The following is a 19446-nucleotide window of genomic DNA, read 5'->3' as shown; positions in this document are numbered from 1 at the left end:
CCCACAACTATACACCACTACCATAGCCCTAAGGGGTGAAGGGGGGCACCTACATGTGGGTACAGTGGGTTTCGAGTGGGTTTTGGAGGGCTCCCATTTTCCACCACAAGTGTAACAGGTAGGTGGGGGATGGGCCTGGGTCCGCCTACCTGAAGTCCACTGCACCCACCACAGCTGCTCCAGGGACCTGTATACTGCTGCGATGGACCTGAGTATGACATTTGAGGCTGGCATAGAGGCTGGCAAAAAAAGTTTTTAAAGTTGTATTTTTAAGGGTGGGAGGGGGTTAGTGACCACTGGGAGTCAGGGGAGGTGATCCCCGATTCCCTCCGGTGGGCATCTGATCAGTTGGGGCACTTTTTTGGGACTTGGACCTGAAAAAAAAGTGACCAAATAAAGTGGACCAAATTCTCGTCAAGGCCGGCTTTCTTTTTTCGGTTATCGGGCGAAGCCGGCCATATCAACGCACACCCCCGTCCCGCCCCCATCCTGCCTTCGCTACCGTGCCGACACGCCCCCTTGAACTTTCGCCAGCCCCGCGACGGAGCGCAGTTGTAGCTGGCCAAAATCAGCTTTCGATTATACCGATTTGGCCGGATTCAGGAGATCGCCGGCCATCTCCCGATTTGTGTCAGAAGATGGCCGGCGGTCTCTATCGAAAATAAGCTGGATAGTGTTCACCAAGCACACCAACCAATCAATTACGATAGAAGGAGCACTATCCAGCAGAATTGCTGGGCAAGTATCTAAAGGATAATGTGTATTAGAAAGTTATTTAACAAGACACTTAATCTCAGCATTTGTAACTGTCTGAAAAGTTAAACAGCACCTATCAGCAGGTACTCCCTCAACACCAGTCTACTATTTTGCATTTAAAAAATGCATATATCACATTTATCTTATTAGAAAAATAAAAAGCAAGATCCTTCGCTGTAGGTGGTATTACTTAAGAATTTGTACTTACAGAGCCTTGAATAAGAGATTTCATGATACCAAATAAGTTCATCAATTTAGATTTTTCCAACCCTATTGTATTTGAATAATATTCCCTTTTTGCTTTCATAACATGAGACTTATGAGTACAATTTCCTCCCCTGATTCTTAAGGAGTAAATCACCTGACTTCCTCCAACTCTGCTCCACTCTTTGACGTTCATGCTTTAAAGATTTTAATGTTATAAAATACCAGGGATTCTTTTGTGTTTCTAGATAATTGTCTATGGCAGAGGTTTTCAACCCAGTCCTCTGGATATCCCCATTGAATTCAATGACATGGAATTTCCCCTCTTTATTTAAATCTTTTTATTAATAGTAACAGAGCTAATACAGAGTATGCTATGAAAAGAGACCACTACAAATTATCAATGTCATAACTCCAGTCACTATACAAATTTTTTCCCCCCCATGTTTATCCCCCACTCCCCCCTCCTCCCTCCCTCCCCCCACCCACCCCTCCCCCCCTAATTAAATTCCAACAAATGTTATTGATGATGTAACAAAGAATGCTTCCCCCAAGTTCAATATACAATGGATCGAAAACCTTAAACAAATCAGACTAAGCAAAAGCTGACATTAACCACATTAATAAACTTTTGACGTGCAGGAACAGTCCCTCCCCCCTCCCCCACCCAATACTTCAATAGCTCAAGGAGCACACAGATTATGATCTATAACCTAATTCTCCTGGCCTTATACACTATAAGACCGCATACCCCTATCACAAAAAAAACAAAACTGGTAGAGGGCTCGTATGAGAAATGTAGGACAAATGGGAGGGTTTTGTCTTATCACCTCCCATTCTTCTTTGAGCCCCTTTCCCAAGCCACGATGCCCCCACAGAAAAGGAGAGAGAGAAGGAAAAAAAAAAAAAAAACTAGAAACCATTTAGTACTAAACTTCGTGCCCTTGGAGACAGGGACTGAACATAAGGCCCCCAAACCTCCAAAAAACGTGTTCTTTTCTTTTGCGAGGGTCCCACCGTCCGGCGTTCATGCAGCAGCAAGTCATGAAATCTGTTTCTCCAATGCCAAAAATCTGGTGGGTCTACAGTCAGCCACCCATTCAGGATCACCTTTTTCCCTATCAGGCCCCCTCTTTAAACCCTTTAGGTGTCCAGTGTTCCCATCAATCTGTTCCCATATGGCTTATTACTGGAACATTGGACACTAAAGGGTTAATGCAGGAGTTATTTGTGCAGAACGCGTACTTGATGGGGAAGAAAGGTATTATGCTATGGATACAACCAGATTCACTGACGTTTACTTTATGGAAAAATCAAATGTATCATCTACTGTGCATAGAACGATTAACAGCACTGACACGGGAGGAACGATCAATAAAGTGCTTTCTGGCCATTTGGGACCCATTTCTGGCCTCTTTAACATGAAGAATGCACAGTATCCTATTGAATAGGTTGAGAATATAAGGAAATGGGGGAAGGAGGGATTAAACAAAAAATTGATGGTTGTAAGTGTTTTTGATATTGGACAACTGGATAATCAGTTCAATGAATATGTCATTCTGTTTCAGTTGAGCATGTAATATAAGTGCCCTATTGTGCTATGTTCGTGGGCAGCAAGGAAGAATTTTCCATAAAACAAATTGAGAGAAATACCCACATTCCTAAATCTTCATTTCCCCAGCTGTAAAGGTCTAAAATATAGAGTAATACATGCGTCCAGCTTTTCATACTTGAGTTCGCAAATGTGGAATGCTTTACCGCTTGACCTGAAAATAATTCACAACCTAATTAACTTCCTTCCGTAAAGCACTGAAGACACTTCTCTTTAACATGACATACCATAATGACTCATAATTGGAACCGGAATTCTCCATCATCTACTTAACAATCGGATTATTTTCTCCCTATTATCGTACTGCTTAATTTATCATGTAATCTGTGTTCAATATGTGATACCAATTGCATGTATCCCTTTTTTACCTGATTGTTCATTATATCATCCATGTTTCTATATATATTACCAATTGTATCTGTACTCTGAAATGGCCTAAGGCATCATGACGGAAAATTGTAAGCCACATTGAGCCTGCAAATAGGTGGCAAAATGTGGGATAATTCAACAAATAAATAAAAGTCATGAACATTTGGAAAGAATTAAAACCAATTTTGTTTTTTTTTGCCCATGTATATCCCTAGCTGTTCTGTTTTCTTCCAGCAAATGCATGGCTGTCAGTGAGTTTGAACTGCATGGTGCCCAAACGTCCGCGCTGTGCTCTCAGTCTTATATGTAAATTGTGAGAGTTTGAACAGCTTGTGGTTCAAACTCATTGCAAAGCCTTATAGTTTAGGTAGAAAACAGAAGTCCAATGAAAGGCAATATACTACGTGTCGGAGAGGAGGCGGAGTCTAGTGGGTAGAACAATGAGTAGAGAACTAGAGAAGCCTGGGTTCAAATCACACTTTTTCAACTTGTGATCTTGAGCAAGTCACTTAACCCTTAGGGATAAACTTAAACTGTAAGTCCTCTGGGACCAGGGAAATATCTAGTGTACCTGAATGAAACTTAACTTGAACTACTGAGAAAAATGTGAGCTAAATCTAAAATCCCTTTGTCTAAAATGTGTTATTAAACTAAAACTAAACTCTTATGGCGTATAGAGCCAGCAACAAATCTCTGGGGAAAGTGTGTATATTGATCTCAGCAGCATGGCGTTCTACATAGTTTTACTGTACTTTAGCTGTCAGATGGATGCTCACCTGCAGACTACCCCACAACCAAAATAGGAACTTCACTTTCCAAAATAGGAGCTTCACTTTCTGCTTTCTCTTTCCTTTTCTGTCTTCCAGTGACATAGCCATGGGTGGGCATAGGCCCACCCAGTAGTGGCACGCCTATGATGTGGCTGGCAGGGATCCCCAAGCCCCTCCAGCCAGTGGCGTAGCAAGGGCGGGGCTGTGGGGGCGGTACGCCCCGGGTGTCAACGGGTGGGGGGGGTGCATCCGTCCACCCCCCCCCCGGCGCAGCGCCTCCCCCCCGACACGGTCCCCACCTGTCTACGAGCTCCATCCATCTGCAGCGCTGCTGTAAAAATCGCTTCGTCAGCCCTTCCCTCACTCACTCTGTCCCGCCCTCTGACGTAACTTCCTATTTCCTCAAGGGCGGGACAGAGTGAGTGAGGGAAGGGCCAACGAAGCGATTTTTACAGCAGCGCTGCAGATGAATGGAGCTCGTAGACAGGTGGAGACCGTGTCGGGGTGGCGCTATGCCGGTGGGAGGGGTCCACGCCGGTGGGGGGGTGTCGTGTTGGTCTGCACCCGGGGGGGGGGGGGTGCAGCGGCGATCCGCCCCAGGTGGCAGCTGCCCCCGCTACGCCACTGCCTCCAGCTCAAAACTCCTAGCATCTTTCCCTCCCACATAACTTTTAAACGCTAGTTCTTCACTAGCAGCAACAGATCCGTACTGCTTGCAGCAGCCCCACAGCATTCCCTCTGATACAACTTCCTGACAGAAATGAAACGGGCGCTAGCAAGGTTTTCCTAGGAGTGTGTATGTTTGAGAGAGAGTGTGTGTGAGCGATGGAGTGTGTGTGTCAGAGAAAGAATGAGAGACAGAGACAGAGTGTGTGTGTGTGTTTATGTGAGAGAGAGAGTGTGTGAGAGACAGAGTGTCTGTGTGTGTGAGACTGTGTGTGTGTGACAGAAAGATAGAGTGTGATAGAGAGTGTGTCAGAGAGAGTGTATGTGAGAGACAGTGAGTGAGTGTGTGACCCCCCCCTCGAAGGCCCCCCTCCCCACCCCCACCTCTGGTCTCAGCAGCAGCAGCCGGACAGCGTTACCAGTGGCAGCTGCGGGTGGCGAGAGGGTTAATGTGCTTTGGGGGGGGGTGTTGATGTGCTTCGGGGGGGGGGGGGGGGGGGGGCTTGGGTGATGCACCGAGGGGAGATTTGATGCACCGAGGGGGGGGGTGTTGTCTGATGGCTGTCTGCAATGCCGCGCTTGTTTTTTGATGCACCGCTCCCTGCCACTTGCTCGGAGCAAGTGGCAGGGAGCGGCGCACTCACAGCTGATTCCCAGGCAGGGTGAGGAGTAAGGAAACATGTGGAGCAAGTTGCTCCGCGTGTTTCCCTACTCCTCCCCCTGCCTGTGAGTGACGTCAGCCTGGCTACGGAGCCTAGCTCAGCAACTCCGGGAGCCACGGACACAGGCAGTCACTCATTAAAACGTTGGTGGTGAGAATTATTATATAATTCACTAGCAGCAACGGATCCATACTGCTTGCAGCAGCCCCACAGCATTCCCTCTGATACAACTTCCTGTTTCTGCTTAAGCAGGAGTACATCAGAGGGAAGACTGTGGAGCCAACACAAGCTACTACTACTACTACTATTTAGCATTTCTATAGCGCTACAAGGCGTACGCAGCGCTGCACAAACATAGAAGAAAGACAGTCCCTGCTCAAAGAGCTTACAATCTAATAGACAAAAAATAAATAAAGTAATCAAATCAATTAATGTGTACAGGAAGGAGGAGAGGAGGGTATGTGGAGTCGAGTGGTTACAAGTGGTTACGAGTCAAAAGCAATGTTAAAGAGGTGGGCTTTCAGTCTAGATTTAAAGGTGGCCAAGGATGGGGCAAGACGTGTGTATTAGTCGTTGCTGATGAAGAACTGGTATTTAAAAGGTATATGGGGGGGGGGGGGGGGGGGGGGTGCTAGGCCCATCTAAAATTGGGTGTCTGTGTATGCCACTACTGTTTTCTAGTATATTTTTGTTCCTTTCTTACCAGGAGCCCAGAATTATTATTCTTAACATACAAGTTCTGCTGTACTTTGTTTGCAGCCTTTTCTCTAGTAGTTTCTTGTGTGTGTTGGGAAACTTATGGTACAGATTCTATCCAGTACTGCTCCTTCCTTTTGCCCTTAAACTATTTCTGGCTAGCTTATCATACTGACTGCTTCACTTGTATTCTACGTAACCATCATAAGAAAACACAAAATAAATGAAATGATTACATTCTTTTACAGTTTCCAGCAGTTAACCACCCCCAGTCTTTGGAAAGAAGATATCTGGGAATTATAAACAGTGTTTTACTTGACCTGATGAAGGTAGGAGAATCTGTGCAACTATCTCTCTTGAAAGTGCAGCTGTCCTGTAGAATGTTTGTCTTGAATTTGTGAATGGAGTCAAACTTGTTTAAATTTATTAAAATTATTTTAACATTTCTGCCTTGGGGCATATTGCCCTAGTTTCCTCTCTTCTTTTAATCCTAATTGAGTCTCCATCCTCAGCTCACACTGCAACTTAGCCTAGATTTGTCTGGTTTGGGCTTTATGAATTAAGTACAACCATGTGGGGGCACATACACTGTTATTTTAAGAAACAGATCAGTTTAAGGCAGGGGTTCCAACCCCAGCAACAAAATAAGAAGAGGCTGCTGCTGCAATGTTACATTCTTATGAAACAAAACAAAGATCTAATAGTAACATAGTAAATGACGGCAGATAAAGACCTGTACGGTCCATCCAGTCTGCCCAACAAGATGACCTCATTTTACATGGTATGTGTTACTTTATATGTATACCTGAGTTTGATTTGTCCTTGCCCTGCCCAGCACTGTTCTTGTACTAAGTTCTGAAGCTAACATCGAAGCCCCTTAAAATTTACACTCCAGCCCATCCCTATCTATTCAGTTACGATCAGGGCGTAGACTGTAGAAGTCTGCCCAGCTCCCGTTTTGTTTCCAATACCGGCGTCGTCACCCAATCTCCGCTAAGATTCCACTGAACCATTCCTTCTAAACAGGATTCCTTTGTGTTTATCCCACGCATGTTTGAATTCTATTACCGTTTTCATCTCCATATCCACCACTCTCTCAGTGAAAAAATACTTCCTGACATTAGCCCTGAGTCTGCTTGCCCCCCCCCCCCCCCCCAACCTCAATTCATGTCCTCTAGTTCTACCGCCTTCCCGTCTCCGGAAAAGGTTCGTTTGCGGATTAATACCTTTCAAATATTTGAACGTCTGTATCATATCACCCCTAATAGCACCGTACCAATCGATAAACCCACTCTTTTTTGTTATTATATTTGAAAGAGAGCCCTCAGAGAAAACCACCACTTTTTAAGGCAATATCATTTATTTCTGCCCGGTGGCATAGCACTTCTTTCATAGGGCTATCTCTTATACGTGAATGTACGTGCTATTACACCAATACAAGAGTGCTAAAGAGTGAAATGTGCTCAAAAATAAACATAAACTTATCTTTAGACGTTTTTTTTTCATTTCTTTCTTTTTACTTGTTTCGTTAGTTATTTTTACCAAGGATTGTGGGGAGTTTAGTGTATTATTTACATTCTTATGAAACACATGATACCTGCACTCATGGACTGTGAATTGAAATCCTGTGAGTTTTCCTACAGTTCAACAGAGTAACAGGGAGTCCACTTCACTGCCCCTGTTTACCCAGTCACATGCTTAATTTTTGCTGAAATGTAGAAGACTAGGTTGATTACAGCAGTAAGAGCCTTTCTGTTGGCTGACAGAAGCAGTAGGGTCACCATATGCCCTCTTTTAAGAGGACATGTCCTCCTTTTAGACTTCTTCAGCTATGTCTTCCAGGATTTCTTATTTTGGGGGAAACATTCTCTTTTTCTGAAGTGATATGGTCATTTTATGTGCCTATGACCAACACACCTTTCCACATAATGAGAGGAGTGTGGTAGCCGTGTTAGTCCACTCTTAAAGTTATCAATAGAAATCAAACAAAATAAAACATGGAAAAGAAAATAAGATGATACCTTTTTTATTGGACATAACTTAATACATTTCTTGATTAGCTTTCGAAGGTTGCCCTTCTTCGTCAGATCGGAAATAAGCAAATGTGCTAGCTGACAGTGTATATAAGTGAAAACATTCAAGCATTACTATGACAGTCTGACAGGGTGGGAGGATGGGGGTGGGTCGGAGGTATGCATGGGGACATCAAAGCATATCATTCTTTTAATGAGAGAAACCATCTCTGGACTATTAGTCAGTACTAAAGAGAGACAAAGGCATTGCTGATCTCCTCTCTGTTTCAATGCTGCTTGAATCTGTCAAAGGAATTTTGTTCATGAAGCACAACTTTTAGTGTATGGCATATGCAAAGACTTTCACATGTATCTTAGAAGCCAGTCAGAGCTTTTGAGGGATATCCGCCATTCGCTTAAGTACACTTGGGTTCAAACTCGGTCAGAGATTTTACACTGAATACACTTTTGTGAATGGGGACCAAATTTTTTAAAAGACAAAATGGGTTTTAGTTGTCTGTGGTCATCTATAAACACATATATTTTATTTTTCTTTTAGAATTTATTGAAGTTAAATCCATCAGACAGGTACCTGACAGAGCAGAGCTTGAACCATCCTACATTTCAAACTCAGAGACTCTTAGACCGTTGTGCAAGCTCCCCTTCCCGGTCCTCTAAGAGGAAACCCCACCATGGAGAGAGCAACACATCCAGCAGGTCAGTCCATTCCTTCCTCTTGCAGAGGATCCAGAAGAAGCTTGTTGGATCAGTTTCTTTCCATTTGTGAAACTGAGGTTTGTTTTCAGGGTGGGAAGAATATTCAGGAAACTTAAGAGATACAAATTTCATATTAATTAATAGCTATTTGAATGGGACTGTTTCTCAGATTGTGGCTCTTAAGAAAATAGTAGCCTATCAGAGCTCCTTTACTAAGCCGCGTTGGCGCCAATGCGCACCCAACGCACGCTAAAATGGACTTACCGCTCGACTACCATGTGGCTCTTGCGGTAATTTCATTTTGGCGCACGTCTGAAAAACAATTTTTATTTTCGGACACTCGTAGCATATCTGCGCCAAGTGGCATGTGACGCGTGTAGGTCCTTACCACCCAAATTCTTTACCGCTAGGTCTGTTGCTGGCGGTAAGGTCAGATCCCAAAATGAACACGCGGCAATTTTGATTTTGCCGCACGACCATTTTTTGGGGGGAAAAAAGGGGGGGCCTTTTTTACAGGTGCGCTGAAAAATAATTCTGTGTGCGCCCAAAACCCACGCCTACACTACCGCAGGCCACTTTTTACTGCGGCTTTGTCAAAGGACCCCTTAATGATTCTGTTAGTGTGCCAGTCCATAGTTTTTTGCAGTAGCAGTTACTTTAAGTTAAATGCTGTATACATTATCTTTAATTTCTTCACTCTGAAAGAAGGGGGGGGGGGGGGGGTTTGCCTTTGATTGATTACAGTTCTAGCATTTGCATGTTGTGGTGCAGTAACTGTTTTTCCGAGGCTTTTTCCCTTTCTAACACATGATGTTATGAATAATTTGTTGTTCACAATATATATTTCAGTGGAGAGATAATCTATGCTAAACTAAGGCCATTTTGTTAACCCCTGTGGCAGTTACCGAAACATTGCTGTAAACTATTTTTATGTTTAGATAGTGTATTTGTTGTATAAGTGAAGATATACTGCTGTCAAAACAGTGAGTTAGATATAAGTTTCCAACTGTTGTGCTGTGGGCCATCTACACAGGGAAGAAGACCACATGGTCATAGCCATTACCCAGTCTTGCTCTCTGTTTCCTCCTCTCTCTCCTCCTTGTTCCATGGCCTCCTGCTGGCAGGGGAAGTCAGCATGCAGTAATCCTTACCTACCGCTTCCCATGGGCGTAGACTGGGGGGGCGAGGGGGGGCAATGCCCCCAAAACGACGATGACGTTGACGATGACGATGACGATGACGACTGGCGCCAGTAGTTAAAAAAAAACAAAAACAAGCAGGCACGCGCTCGTCTCCGTCCGCTTCGCTTCCCTGCCCTCTCTGCGTCCCGCCCGAAAGGAAATGACATCAGAGGAAGGCAGGACGCAGACAGAGAGGCCAGGGAAGCGAAGTGGGCGGAGAGACGAGCGTGTCTGTCTACCCCCTCTCTTCCTCCCTCCCTCCGGCATAGGCAGCAGTCTTCTTCAGCTTTTCTGTGTTCCTGGCAGCGGTAGCGACGTACACGCTGCCTTCGGCTCTACCCCGAAGCCTTCTCTTCAAGTTCCTGTTCCCGCCCCATCCTTTGCCCCCCCCCCCCCCCAAATGAAACAGTCAAACTACGCCTATGCCGCTTCCTCCTCTGCCAGCTTTCCTCCTGAAGTTGGAACCACGCAGAAATGTTATATCTTGCCAAATTAAAGGATCCCATGCATTGTGACTTCAAAAGGAAGTGGCGGAAGGTAAGGAGCTCTGTTTGCCTGGATCCTTTTGCTGATTGAAGGCCTTTCAGAGGGAAGATGGTAATCCTTGGTTGGTGGGAGGAAGGGGAGGGGAAGGGGAATATGGTAGTATGCAGTGACAGTCAACTCTACCACATGTGCCATGACACAAAATGGTTTTGGAACCACTGAGTTTGGGCCATAGTAGATAGCATTATTTGGTTTGTGGTTTTTGATTTGGTTACTTGCCTTTCCAAATCTAAGCTAAAGTGTGTGATATTAAACTACCCTCAAAGATTTTAGATTAAGGACTGGGTTTACTCATCTGCATTATTGCACGTTAAAAGTGCACTATTGATATTTAGCACACTTATTTATCACAGGCCTCATTTTTGCCAGTGGAGCCTATTTGCTAATAACATGCATGACATAGCAATAATGTGTGTTAGCATTAATGCAGGTTAGTAAATCTAACCCTAAGTTTGTCTTTGGGGTACTAGAAATTAAGGGGCCTGTTTACTAAGCCATGCTAGAGGAGTACTAGCATTTTTTTTTGCACACACTAAAATACTGGAGACGTCCATAGGAATATATGGGTGTCTCTAGCGTTTAGCATGCGCTAAAAAAACGCTAGCGCATCTTAGTAAACAGGGCCCCAAGTGACTTGTCGCCAGTGGGAAAAGCACTATTTGAACCATGACTTCCCCTTTTTTTTTATTTTTTTTAAAATATTTTTATTGTTGTATGAAGACAGAAACAATCAGTTGAAAGCAATGAACCTTGACTTCTCTGGTTCTCAGTCTGCTCGTTTAACCTTCATTCCACTCTTTTGAAATGAAATAAACTCTGCTGGCATAAAGTGCTTGAAGTAATCTAATAAACAATAATGTCAATTGTTAGCTCTGACGCTATGTTTTGGACTGAGGAAGTCTGTCTTTTCCAGTTTAATAGCAGATTCAACCAGTAACCTTGAAAATGAAACCTGATTAACCCCAAGAAGCTGATCCAGATTTTTTTTTCTTCATTTGCAAATCTCTAGAAAAAGGGAACCAATCCATACATATAGTAGAAACAAACAAAAGAAGCAAGATTCCTGCAAAATCCATGGAGACAGCAACATAAACAAATAGTATTTTGGTTTTATTCCTTCTCTGGAGTGGAGGAGTAGCCTAGTGGTTAGTGCAATGGACTTTAAGCCATTGTGACATCACTGATGAGGTTGGCTCTTATTGGTGGAATGAGTGGAGGAGTAGCCTAGTGGTTAGTGCTATGGACTTTAAGCCATTGTGACATCACTGATGAGGTTGGCTCTTATTGGTGGAATGAGTGGAGGAGTAGCCTAGTGGTTAGTGCAATGGACTTTAAGCCATTGTGACATCGCTGATGAGGTTGGCTCTTATTGGTGGAATGAGTTGAGGAGTAGCCTAGTGGTTAGTGCAGTGGACTTTGATCCTGGGGACCTGAGTTCAATTCCCACTGCAGCTCCTTGTGACTCTGGGCAAGTCACTTAACCCTCCATTGCCCCTGGTACAAAAGAAGTACCTGAATATATGTAAACCGCTTTGAATGTAGTTGCAAAAACCTCAGAAAGGCTGTATATCAAGTCCCATTTCCCTTTCCCTTTCTGTCTGTCTCTCTCTCTCTCTATATATATATATGTATATGTAAAAGGCAACTTGAGAGTTTATATTAAAAACTCAACATTGCCGTGATTTACTATAAGACTGCATCAGAGGTATCAGATTTCATTAAAAACATGGGCAATAGGCAATATCAAAGGAGGCTTTCCAAACTCTATAAACATAACTAATTTATTAGAAATCCATATGTGCCAAAATTCTAAAGTAAAATTAATTTTAGTGAATAATTAAGGGTGTTTTGTTACTTCTTATGAATGATAGAATGAAGCAGCAAATCATTAAGCATCAATGCACTTAGCATAACGATGTTCTAAAAGGAAAACTCTATTGTTTATCAACCTTAAAATTATTTATATACAGCTATTGGTTCCACCTTTAAAAGTGCATTGATAGGATAAATTGAAGAAGCAGCAAAACTTTATCATTTGTCGGAGGTAACAATATACCCTTAATATTTATTGGCTCAATATTCAGATTTCAAGTTTATTAATATTTTCTAATCCACCACCTGGCAATTCCATCTAGGTGGCTTACAAAGTTGTATATAAAAGAAATGTAAGTGCTAATAGGTAATAAACAGAAAGTGTGGGGAAAGGGGGAGAAACTAGTTATCTGATTAGCAGCATCTTCTGCCTGAACAACTAGTGTTTACCAGGCCCACTCTGATTTTCAGTGGAATAATCCAGATAATGCTGCTAAAAATTGTGTTTGAACACCTCAGCACTCTCCGTGCCAGGGCAGTCCAGGGTCAGAGCTTATGGCAGAGTTATCCTAAATTGTCTGGATAGTTATCCAGGTACAGGTGCTGAATATCAGTGGTACCTGGATAACTTCTGAAGGCCCCCTGGCCCCCTTATAGCCAGATATTCAGCACCAGTATCCTAGATCTGTCCTGGCGCTGAATATCTGGGTAAAACGTAAATGCCTTGATCAGCATTTGAAGTCCACGTTGACTGCAGTGTTTAACTTTGGGGGGGTGGGGGGGGGGGGTGATCATATTATTTGGAGAGTCTCATTTGTTGTTGTCTATTGCTAATGTGTAAAGGTTCTTCTTAACTCTGGTATGTGGAATGATTGATTTATTTCTTAATATATTACTTTCCCAATGGTGCAACCATTAACAAATTTGTGTGTTGTTTTTACTGAAATTTGCTACCATTGATACATGATCATGTTGACTTTTTAATATAAACTGTATGTTTCTTACCTGTTTTTTTTTTTTTTAGTTTTACATGTAATAATTTATTTATTTATTTATTTATTTGTTACATTTGTATCCCACATTTGCCCACCTATTTGCAGGCTCATTGTGGCTTATATCTTACCATAAGGCAGTCTTATTTTAGTTTTATTGTAGTAGGGCAAAATCAGAACTAGATTAGTGTTTTAGGATTGACTTAGGTCAGGTGGTAATACTGTCAGCCAATCAGCATGGTTTACAAAGGAGCAGATGGTCAGACATTCATAGTACATGCCAATTTATGCAATTGGTTAGAACATTGGAAGGATTAAAACTGCCTGTTTCTCTGTTTATAAGGACACAGAAAGGGTGAAGTGTCATGAATCAGAGGATTGGATGTAGAAGATAAGCAGCAGTTGTTTAGGGAATGCATGACACTAGAGCTTGTAATTCCTAGGTAAATGGAGCCTTACTTATTGGCAGCATGCTTGAGGACATTGTAGGTCTCAAGAGATAACTTATGTCTTTGCATGGGCCATAAACTTGTCCATGTCATATCAGTTATGTAGAGAGTACGAGGTATCATATTCAGTATCAAGTCAATATTAAAAAGCACTTATATATAAGTGCTGTTTTTAAAAGGCAGATAGGACTAGTCCAACTGATTATTTAATCCTGAATATATATAATACATCTAGATCTATGTGGCTAAGAAGGAGGCATAGTGGCACCAGTTACATATATAATGCTCCTTGTGATCTTGGGCAAGTCACTTAACCCTCCATTGCCTCAAGTACAAACTTAGATTGTGAGCCCTCCTGGGACAGAGAAATATCCAGAGTACCTGAATGTAACTCACCTTCAGCTACTACTGAAAAAGGTGTGAGCAAAATCTAAATAAATACATTTATACATTTAATCTGCAGTATTCTGCTGTTTAAGATATAACAGTTGCCTCCATATCATCAAGCTGATCAATCCATAGACTGGTGGGTTGTGTCCATCTACCAGCAGGTGGAGATAGAGAGCAAACTTTTGCCTCCCTATATGTGGTCATGTGCTGCCGGAAACTCCTCAGTATGTTCTCTATCTCAGCAGGTGGTGGTCACACACAGCAGCAGCTCTGGCTAGGCCTCCAAGCCTAATCCTTAGGTTTTGTTGAGGCCTGGGGTTGAGGGCTCTTTTGAGCAAGTGCAAACCTGGTGGTGCCAGGTCCCTCCTTTTCTCCCCCCTCCCGCTGGCTCCGTTTAAAAAAAAAAAAAAATTTTAAACGTCTTTAAAGGCGTTTAATTCGACGTTTCTTTAAACGTTCATTGCAGCTACTCACTGGGACACCAGTTCGTTACAGCTCGGAGCGGCAAGCAGGTAATTTTACCTTTTTATAGCGGGCAGGGGGTTCCCCGATTCTTCTCCTCGTGGCATATGGCGTCGGAGGGCGAGGGCGCAAAGGGTCGCTCCCCGGATCGCTGGAGCGCTTCTAGCGGGGATGCGGGGGTTTTACAACCTGATTCGCCCTTGATGGGTGACAGTTAGTGACCGATGAATGTCCCGGTCGTTCCTCTGGCGTGGCGGTTTTTTCCCGCCATAAACGCCCATCCCCCGCTCCTCGCCTCCGCCATCTTGGCCGGCCACGCGGCTCGGACGGCTTCTTCGTGGGCCGCCCTTGAGGTTGGAGACATTAATGCCATGAACGCCCTTAATTTGGGCGACGGCACAAGCGGCTAAAGTTAAGCGCCGTTCTTCCCGCGCGGCTCCTTCGCGGAGTTTCGCGCCGGACGCCATTTTGGATGCGCAGCATGTCTCTCCCCCGCTATTGCGAGCGCCGGTTGAGAGTGCGTCTAGGGCAGTTGCACAGGCTACGGAAGTGCACAGTCTGGGGGGTTTCTCCCCCGAGTTTGTTTTGCTGCTGCATCAGGCTTTCCTCATGCAAAACGCTGCCCCTGCTCCCTCTTCTGATAAAGAGGTTGAGGTTCCCAGAGGTAAACGCCCTCGGGTTGATTTCCAGGCCTTGGAGGACTTTGTCTCCTCCGATGTAGATGAGGGCAGCGTGTCTGAGGTCTCCCAACGGTCCTTTGCGGATTCCTTGGAGGAGATAGATCCCCGCTCGGATGGAGCGGATGACCCCTCTGCAGCGCGGCTTTTTAGCCCAGAGGATTTGCCCAACCTGTTTTTACAGGCCATGGACACTTTGAAGATTTCCTCTCCGGAGGACGTCTCTCCCTCAGCCCCTGTTGGCTCTGCCATTATGCTGGGGACGAAGCGCCCGCCTAGATCCTTCCACGTGCATGATGCCATGCACACCTTAATTGCGGCTCAATGGGATGTCCCGGAAACGAGCCTTAAAGTGGCTAGGGCTATGTCCCGCCTCTATCCTTTGGCTGTGAGTGAACGTGAGGCCTATCTGTGGCCTACCGTGGATTCTTTAATCACTGCGGTGACTAAGAAAACGGCGTTGCCGGTGGAAGGTGGCACGGCCCTAAAGGACGCCCAAGACAGAAGATTGGAGGCGGCCTTAAGGTCGTCCTTTGAGGCAGCTGCTTTAAGTTTGCAGGCCTCAGTTTGCGGCTCCTATGTGGCCAGGGCGTGCCTGACTATGGTGCAGCGGGCTTCCCCCTCGGATCTTTCCTTGAGGGCTGATTGGCCGGCCATGGAATCGGGCTTAGCCTATTTGGCAGACTTGCTGTATGATGTCTTGAGAGCCTCAGCTAAAGGCATGGCTCAGACAGTCTCTGCGCGGCGGTGGCTTTGGCTGAAACATTGGTCTGCTGACCACGCCTCTAAATCCCGCCTGGCTAGATTGCCTTTTAAAGGCAAGCTGCTCTTTGGGGTCGAGCTGGACAAAATCGTGACCGATCTCGGCACGTCTAAGGGCAAGAAATTACCAGAGGTCAGGGCTCGGGCTAGTACTCGTCCCGGTACCTCCAGAGGACGGTTGCTGGAAGCCCGTCGGTACCGCCCGGGCAAGTCGGGTTTCTCTGCCCCCTCTTCCTTCAAGAGGAATTTCTCCCCCAAGCAGCATTCCTTTCGCAGAGACCGCCGTCCCGGAGGTGCTCCCTCCGGTCCTCCCCCAGGGTCTCGTACCCAATGACGGGGCCTTGGTCCACGCCCCAGTGCAGATTGGAGGACGGCTGTCCTCGTTTCTGGGCGAGTGGACCACTATAACTTCAGACGCGTGGGTGCTGGAAGTCATCAGAGACGGCTACAAGCTAGAGTTCTGCCAACCCTTAAGAGACGGGTTTGTACTCTCTCCCTGCAAGTCTCCGGTCAAGCTGTGGCAGTGCAGCAGACCTTGGACAACCTGATCCGCCTGGGTGCGGTCGTTCCGGTGCCAAAAAATCAGATTGGCAAGGGACGTTACTCCATTTACTTTGTGGGTCCAAAGAAAGGAGGTTCTGTCCGGCCTATCCTCGACCTCAAAGGGGTCAATCGGGCCTGGAAAGTGAGGCACTTTCGCATGGAGACTCTCCGCTCTGTTATAGCGGCAGTGAAGGCAGGAGAGTTCTTGGCTTCCTTGGACATCAAGGAAGCGTACCTGCATATTCCCATCTGGCCTCCTCTCCAACGCTTTCTGCGTTTTACAGTCCTGAGACGACACTTCCAGTTCAGAGCCCTCCCTTTCGGGTTGGCTACTGCTCCGCGGACCTTTTCCAAAGTAATGGGGGTCATAGCGGCCTTCCTGCTAAAGGAAGGAGTACAAGTCCATCCTTATCTGGACGACTGGTTGATCCGAGCCCCCTCTTATGCAGAGTGCGGCAAAGCTATGGACCGGGTAGTTGCTCTTGTGAGCTCCCTGGGATGGATCATCAACTGGAAGAAGAGCCAGCTGCGCCCGACTCAGTCCCTGGAGTATCTGGGAGTTCGATTCGACACCCAAGTGGGCAGAGTGTTCCTGCCAGACAATCGGATTGTCAAGCTTCAGGCTCAGGTGGACTAGTTCCTAGTAGCCTCTCCTATTCGGGCTTGGGACTACGTGCAGCTGTTGGGCTCTATGACGGCCACGATGGAAGTGGTGCCCTGGGCCAGGGCTCATATGAGACCACTACAGCTATCTCTGCTGCTGCGCTGGACTCCGATGTCGGAGGATTAGGCTGTGCGCCTTCCCGTGGACCCAGCAGTGCGCAAGGCGCTGAGCTGGTGGACGCAGACAGACAAGTTGTCTGCAGGATTGCCTCTGGTGACCCCGGAGTGGATTGTCGTCACGACAGACGCCTCTTTGATGGGCTGGGGAGCCCACTGCTTGGGAAGGACAGCGCAGGGGCTCTAGTCTCCTGCAGAGGCAAGTGGTCTATCAACCTCCTGGAACTCAGAGCCATTCGGTTGGTGTTATTGGAGTTCATCCCGGTACTGGTGTTGTAGCCTGTACGGGTCCTGTCGGACAATGCCACGGCTGTGGCCTATATCAACCGCCAGGGAGGTACCAAGAGCGCCCCTCTAGCCAAGGAGGCTATGAGTCTTTGCCAGTGGGCGGAAGCGAACCTGGAGCAGCTTTCAGCGGCCCACATTGCCGGAGTCATGAATGTCAAGGCGGACTTTCTCAGTCGCCATACCTTGGAGCCCGGAGAGTGGCAACTATCTGCTCAGGCGTTCTTGGACATCACGAAGCGCTGGGGCCAGCCGAGCCTAGATCTGATGGCGTCATCGGCCAATTGCCAAGTGCCGCGCTTTTTCAGCAGAGGACGGGACCCTCGATCCCTGGGAGTAGATGCTCTTCTCCAACAGTGGCCGACACAAGAGCTCCTCTATGTGTTCCCGCCCTGGCCCATGTTGGGCAGGGTGCTAGACCGGGTGGCAAAGCATCCCGGCAGGGTAATCCTGGTGGGTCCGGATTGGCCCAGACGTCCCTGGTATGCGGACTTGTTCAGGCTCTCAGTCGACGATCCTCTGCGGCTGTCAGTGGAGCAGGGCCTGTTACATCAGGGTCCCGTGGTGATGGAGTATCCCTCTCCCTTTGGTCTTACGGCCTGGCTATTGAGCGGCAGCGTCTGAGGAAGAAGGGCTTCTCAGACAAGGTCATCGCCACTATGCTGAGAGCGAGGAAGCGCTCTACTTCTACTGCTTACGCCAGGGTTTGGCGTATCTTTGCAGCATGGTGTGAAGCAGGCTCACTTTCTCCCTTCACTGCTCCAATTTCTTCAGGGTTGGCGTTCCTGCAAGAAGGTCTGGAGAAAGGCCTGTCGCTCAGTTCCCTTAAAGTCCAGGTAGCGGCTCTGGCTTGCTTCAGGGGCCGCCTGAAGGGTGCTTCCCTGGCTTCGCAGCCAGATGTGGTGCGCTTTCTCAAGGGAGTTCATCACCTGCGCCCTCTTCTGCACTCAGTGGTGCCTGCGTGGAATCTCAACCTGGTGCTAAGAGCATTGCAGAAGCCGCCTTTGGAACCCTTGTCGAGGGCATCTCTGAAAGACCTGACGTTGAAAGCAGTCTTTTTGGTGGCTATCACTTCAGCCAGAAGAGTTTCCGAGCTCCAGGCGCTCTCATGTCGAGAGCCTTTTCTGCAGTTCACTGAGGCAGGAGTGACTATTCGCACAGTGCCTGCCTTCCTGCCCAAGATTGGTTCTCGCTTCCATGTGAATCAGCAGCTCTGTCTCCCTTCCTTTCGTAGGGAGGACTACCCAGAGGAGTACTCCGCTCTTGAATATCTGGATGTGAGACGAGTCATCATCAGATACTTGGAAGTGACCAATGATTTCCGGAATCGGATCATCTGTTTGTCCTGTTTGCAGGTCCTCGTAAGGGTCTGCAGGCTGCTAAGCCTACAGTGGCAAGATGGGTCAAGGAAGCCATTGCAGCGGCTTATGTGGCCGCGGGGAAGGTGCCGCCTATCCAGCTGAAGGCTCACTCCACGAGAGCTCAGGCGGCCTCGATGGCAGAGGCCGGATCCGTCTCCTTGGAAGAGATATGCAAGGCGGCAACTTGGGCTTCGGCTCATACATTCTCCAAGCATTACCGTTTGACTGTGGCTGCACGGGCGGAGGCCCGGTTTGGAGCTTCAGTGTTGAGGTCAGGGATTTCAATGTCCCGCCCTGGGTGAGTACTGCTTCGGTACATCCCACCAGTCTATGGATTGATCAGCTTGATGATATGGAAGGTAAAATTATGTATAATCATACCTGATAATTTTCTTTCCATTAATCATAGCTGATCAATCCATAGCCCCTCCCAGATATCTGTTCTGTTTTTATTCTGGTTGCATTTCAGGTTCAAGTTTAGTCTTCAGTTATTTCAGAAAGACTTCGTGTTCAAGTTCTTTCACTTGGATTCTTCAAGAGTTGAGACGAGTTTGTGTTACAGTGAGCTGCTGCATTCCTCTCCCCTCCGTTTTACGGGGCTGGATTGAGACATAAATTCTGCCGGCACTCCCTCCCGCTTCGTGCGGCTGTAGGGCAGCTTTGTACCCCTCCCGCTTCGGCGGTGTTAGGGTCAGTCAGCTCCTCCCGCGGTTGCGGTTGCAGGATAAGCCAGATCCCCCCG

At 46.5% G+C, this 19446-nt stretch overlaps 1 protein-coding gene across 1 annotated transcript in view; it reads left to right on the top strand.

Annotated features, from left to right (window-relative positions):
* Nucleotides 1-19446, top strand: part of CDKL5 (cyclin dependent kinase like 5) — a 384829-nt gene that overhangs the window by 203379 nt on the left and 162004 nt on the right. Inside the window, exons 10-11 of the mRNA XM_030202287.1 lie at nt 5984-6064; nt 8307-8464. Of these exons, the coding sequence (XP_030058147.1) occupies nt 5984-6064; nt 8307-8464 (239 nt within the window). The remainder of the gene's footprint in view (nt 1-5983; nt 6065-8306; nt 8465-19446) is intronic.

Source organism: Microcaecilia unicolor, chromosome 4, assembly GCF_901765095.1.
Source record: "Microcaecilia unicolor chromosome 4, aMicUni1.1, whole genome shotgun sequence".
NCBI lineage: Eukaryota > Metazoa > Chordata > Amphibia > Gymnophiona > Siphonopidae > Microcaecilia > Microcaecilia unicolor.
Note: the sequence above shows the minus strand (reverse complement) of the source record. Positions and strands in the feature narration are given on the sequence as shown.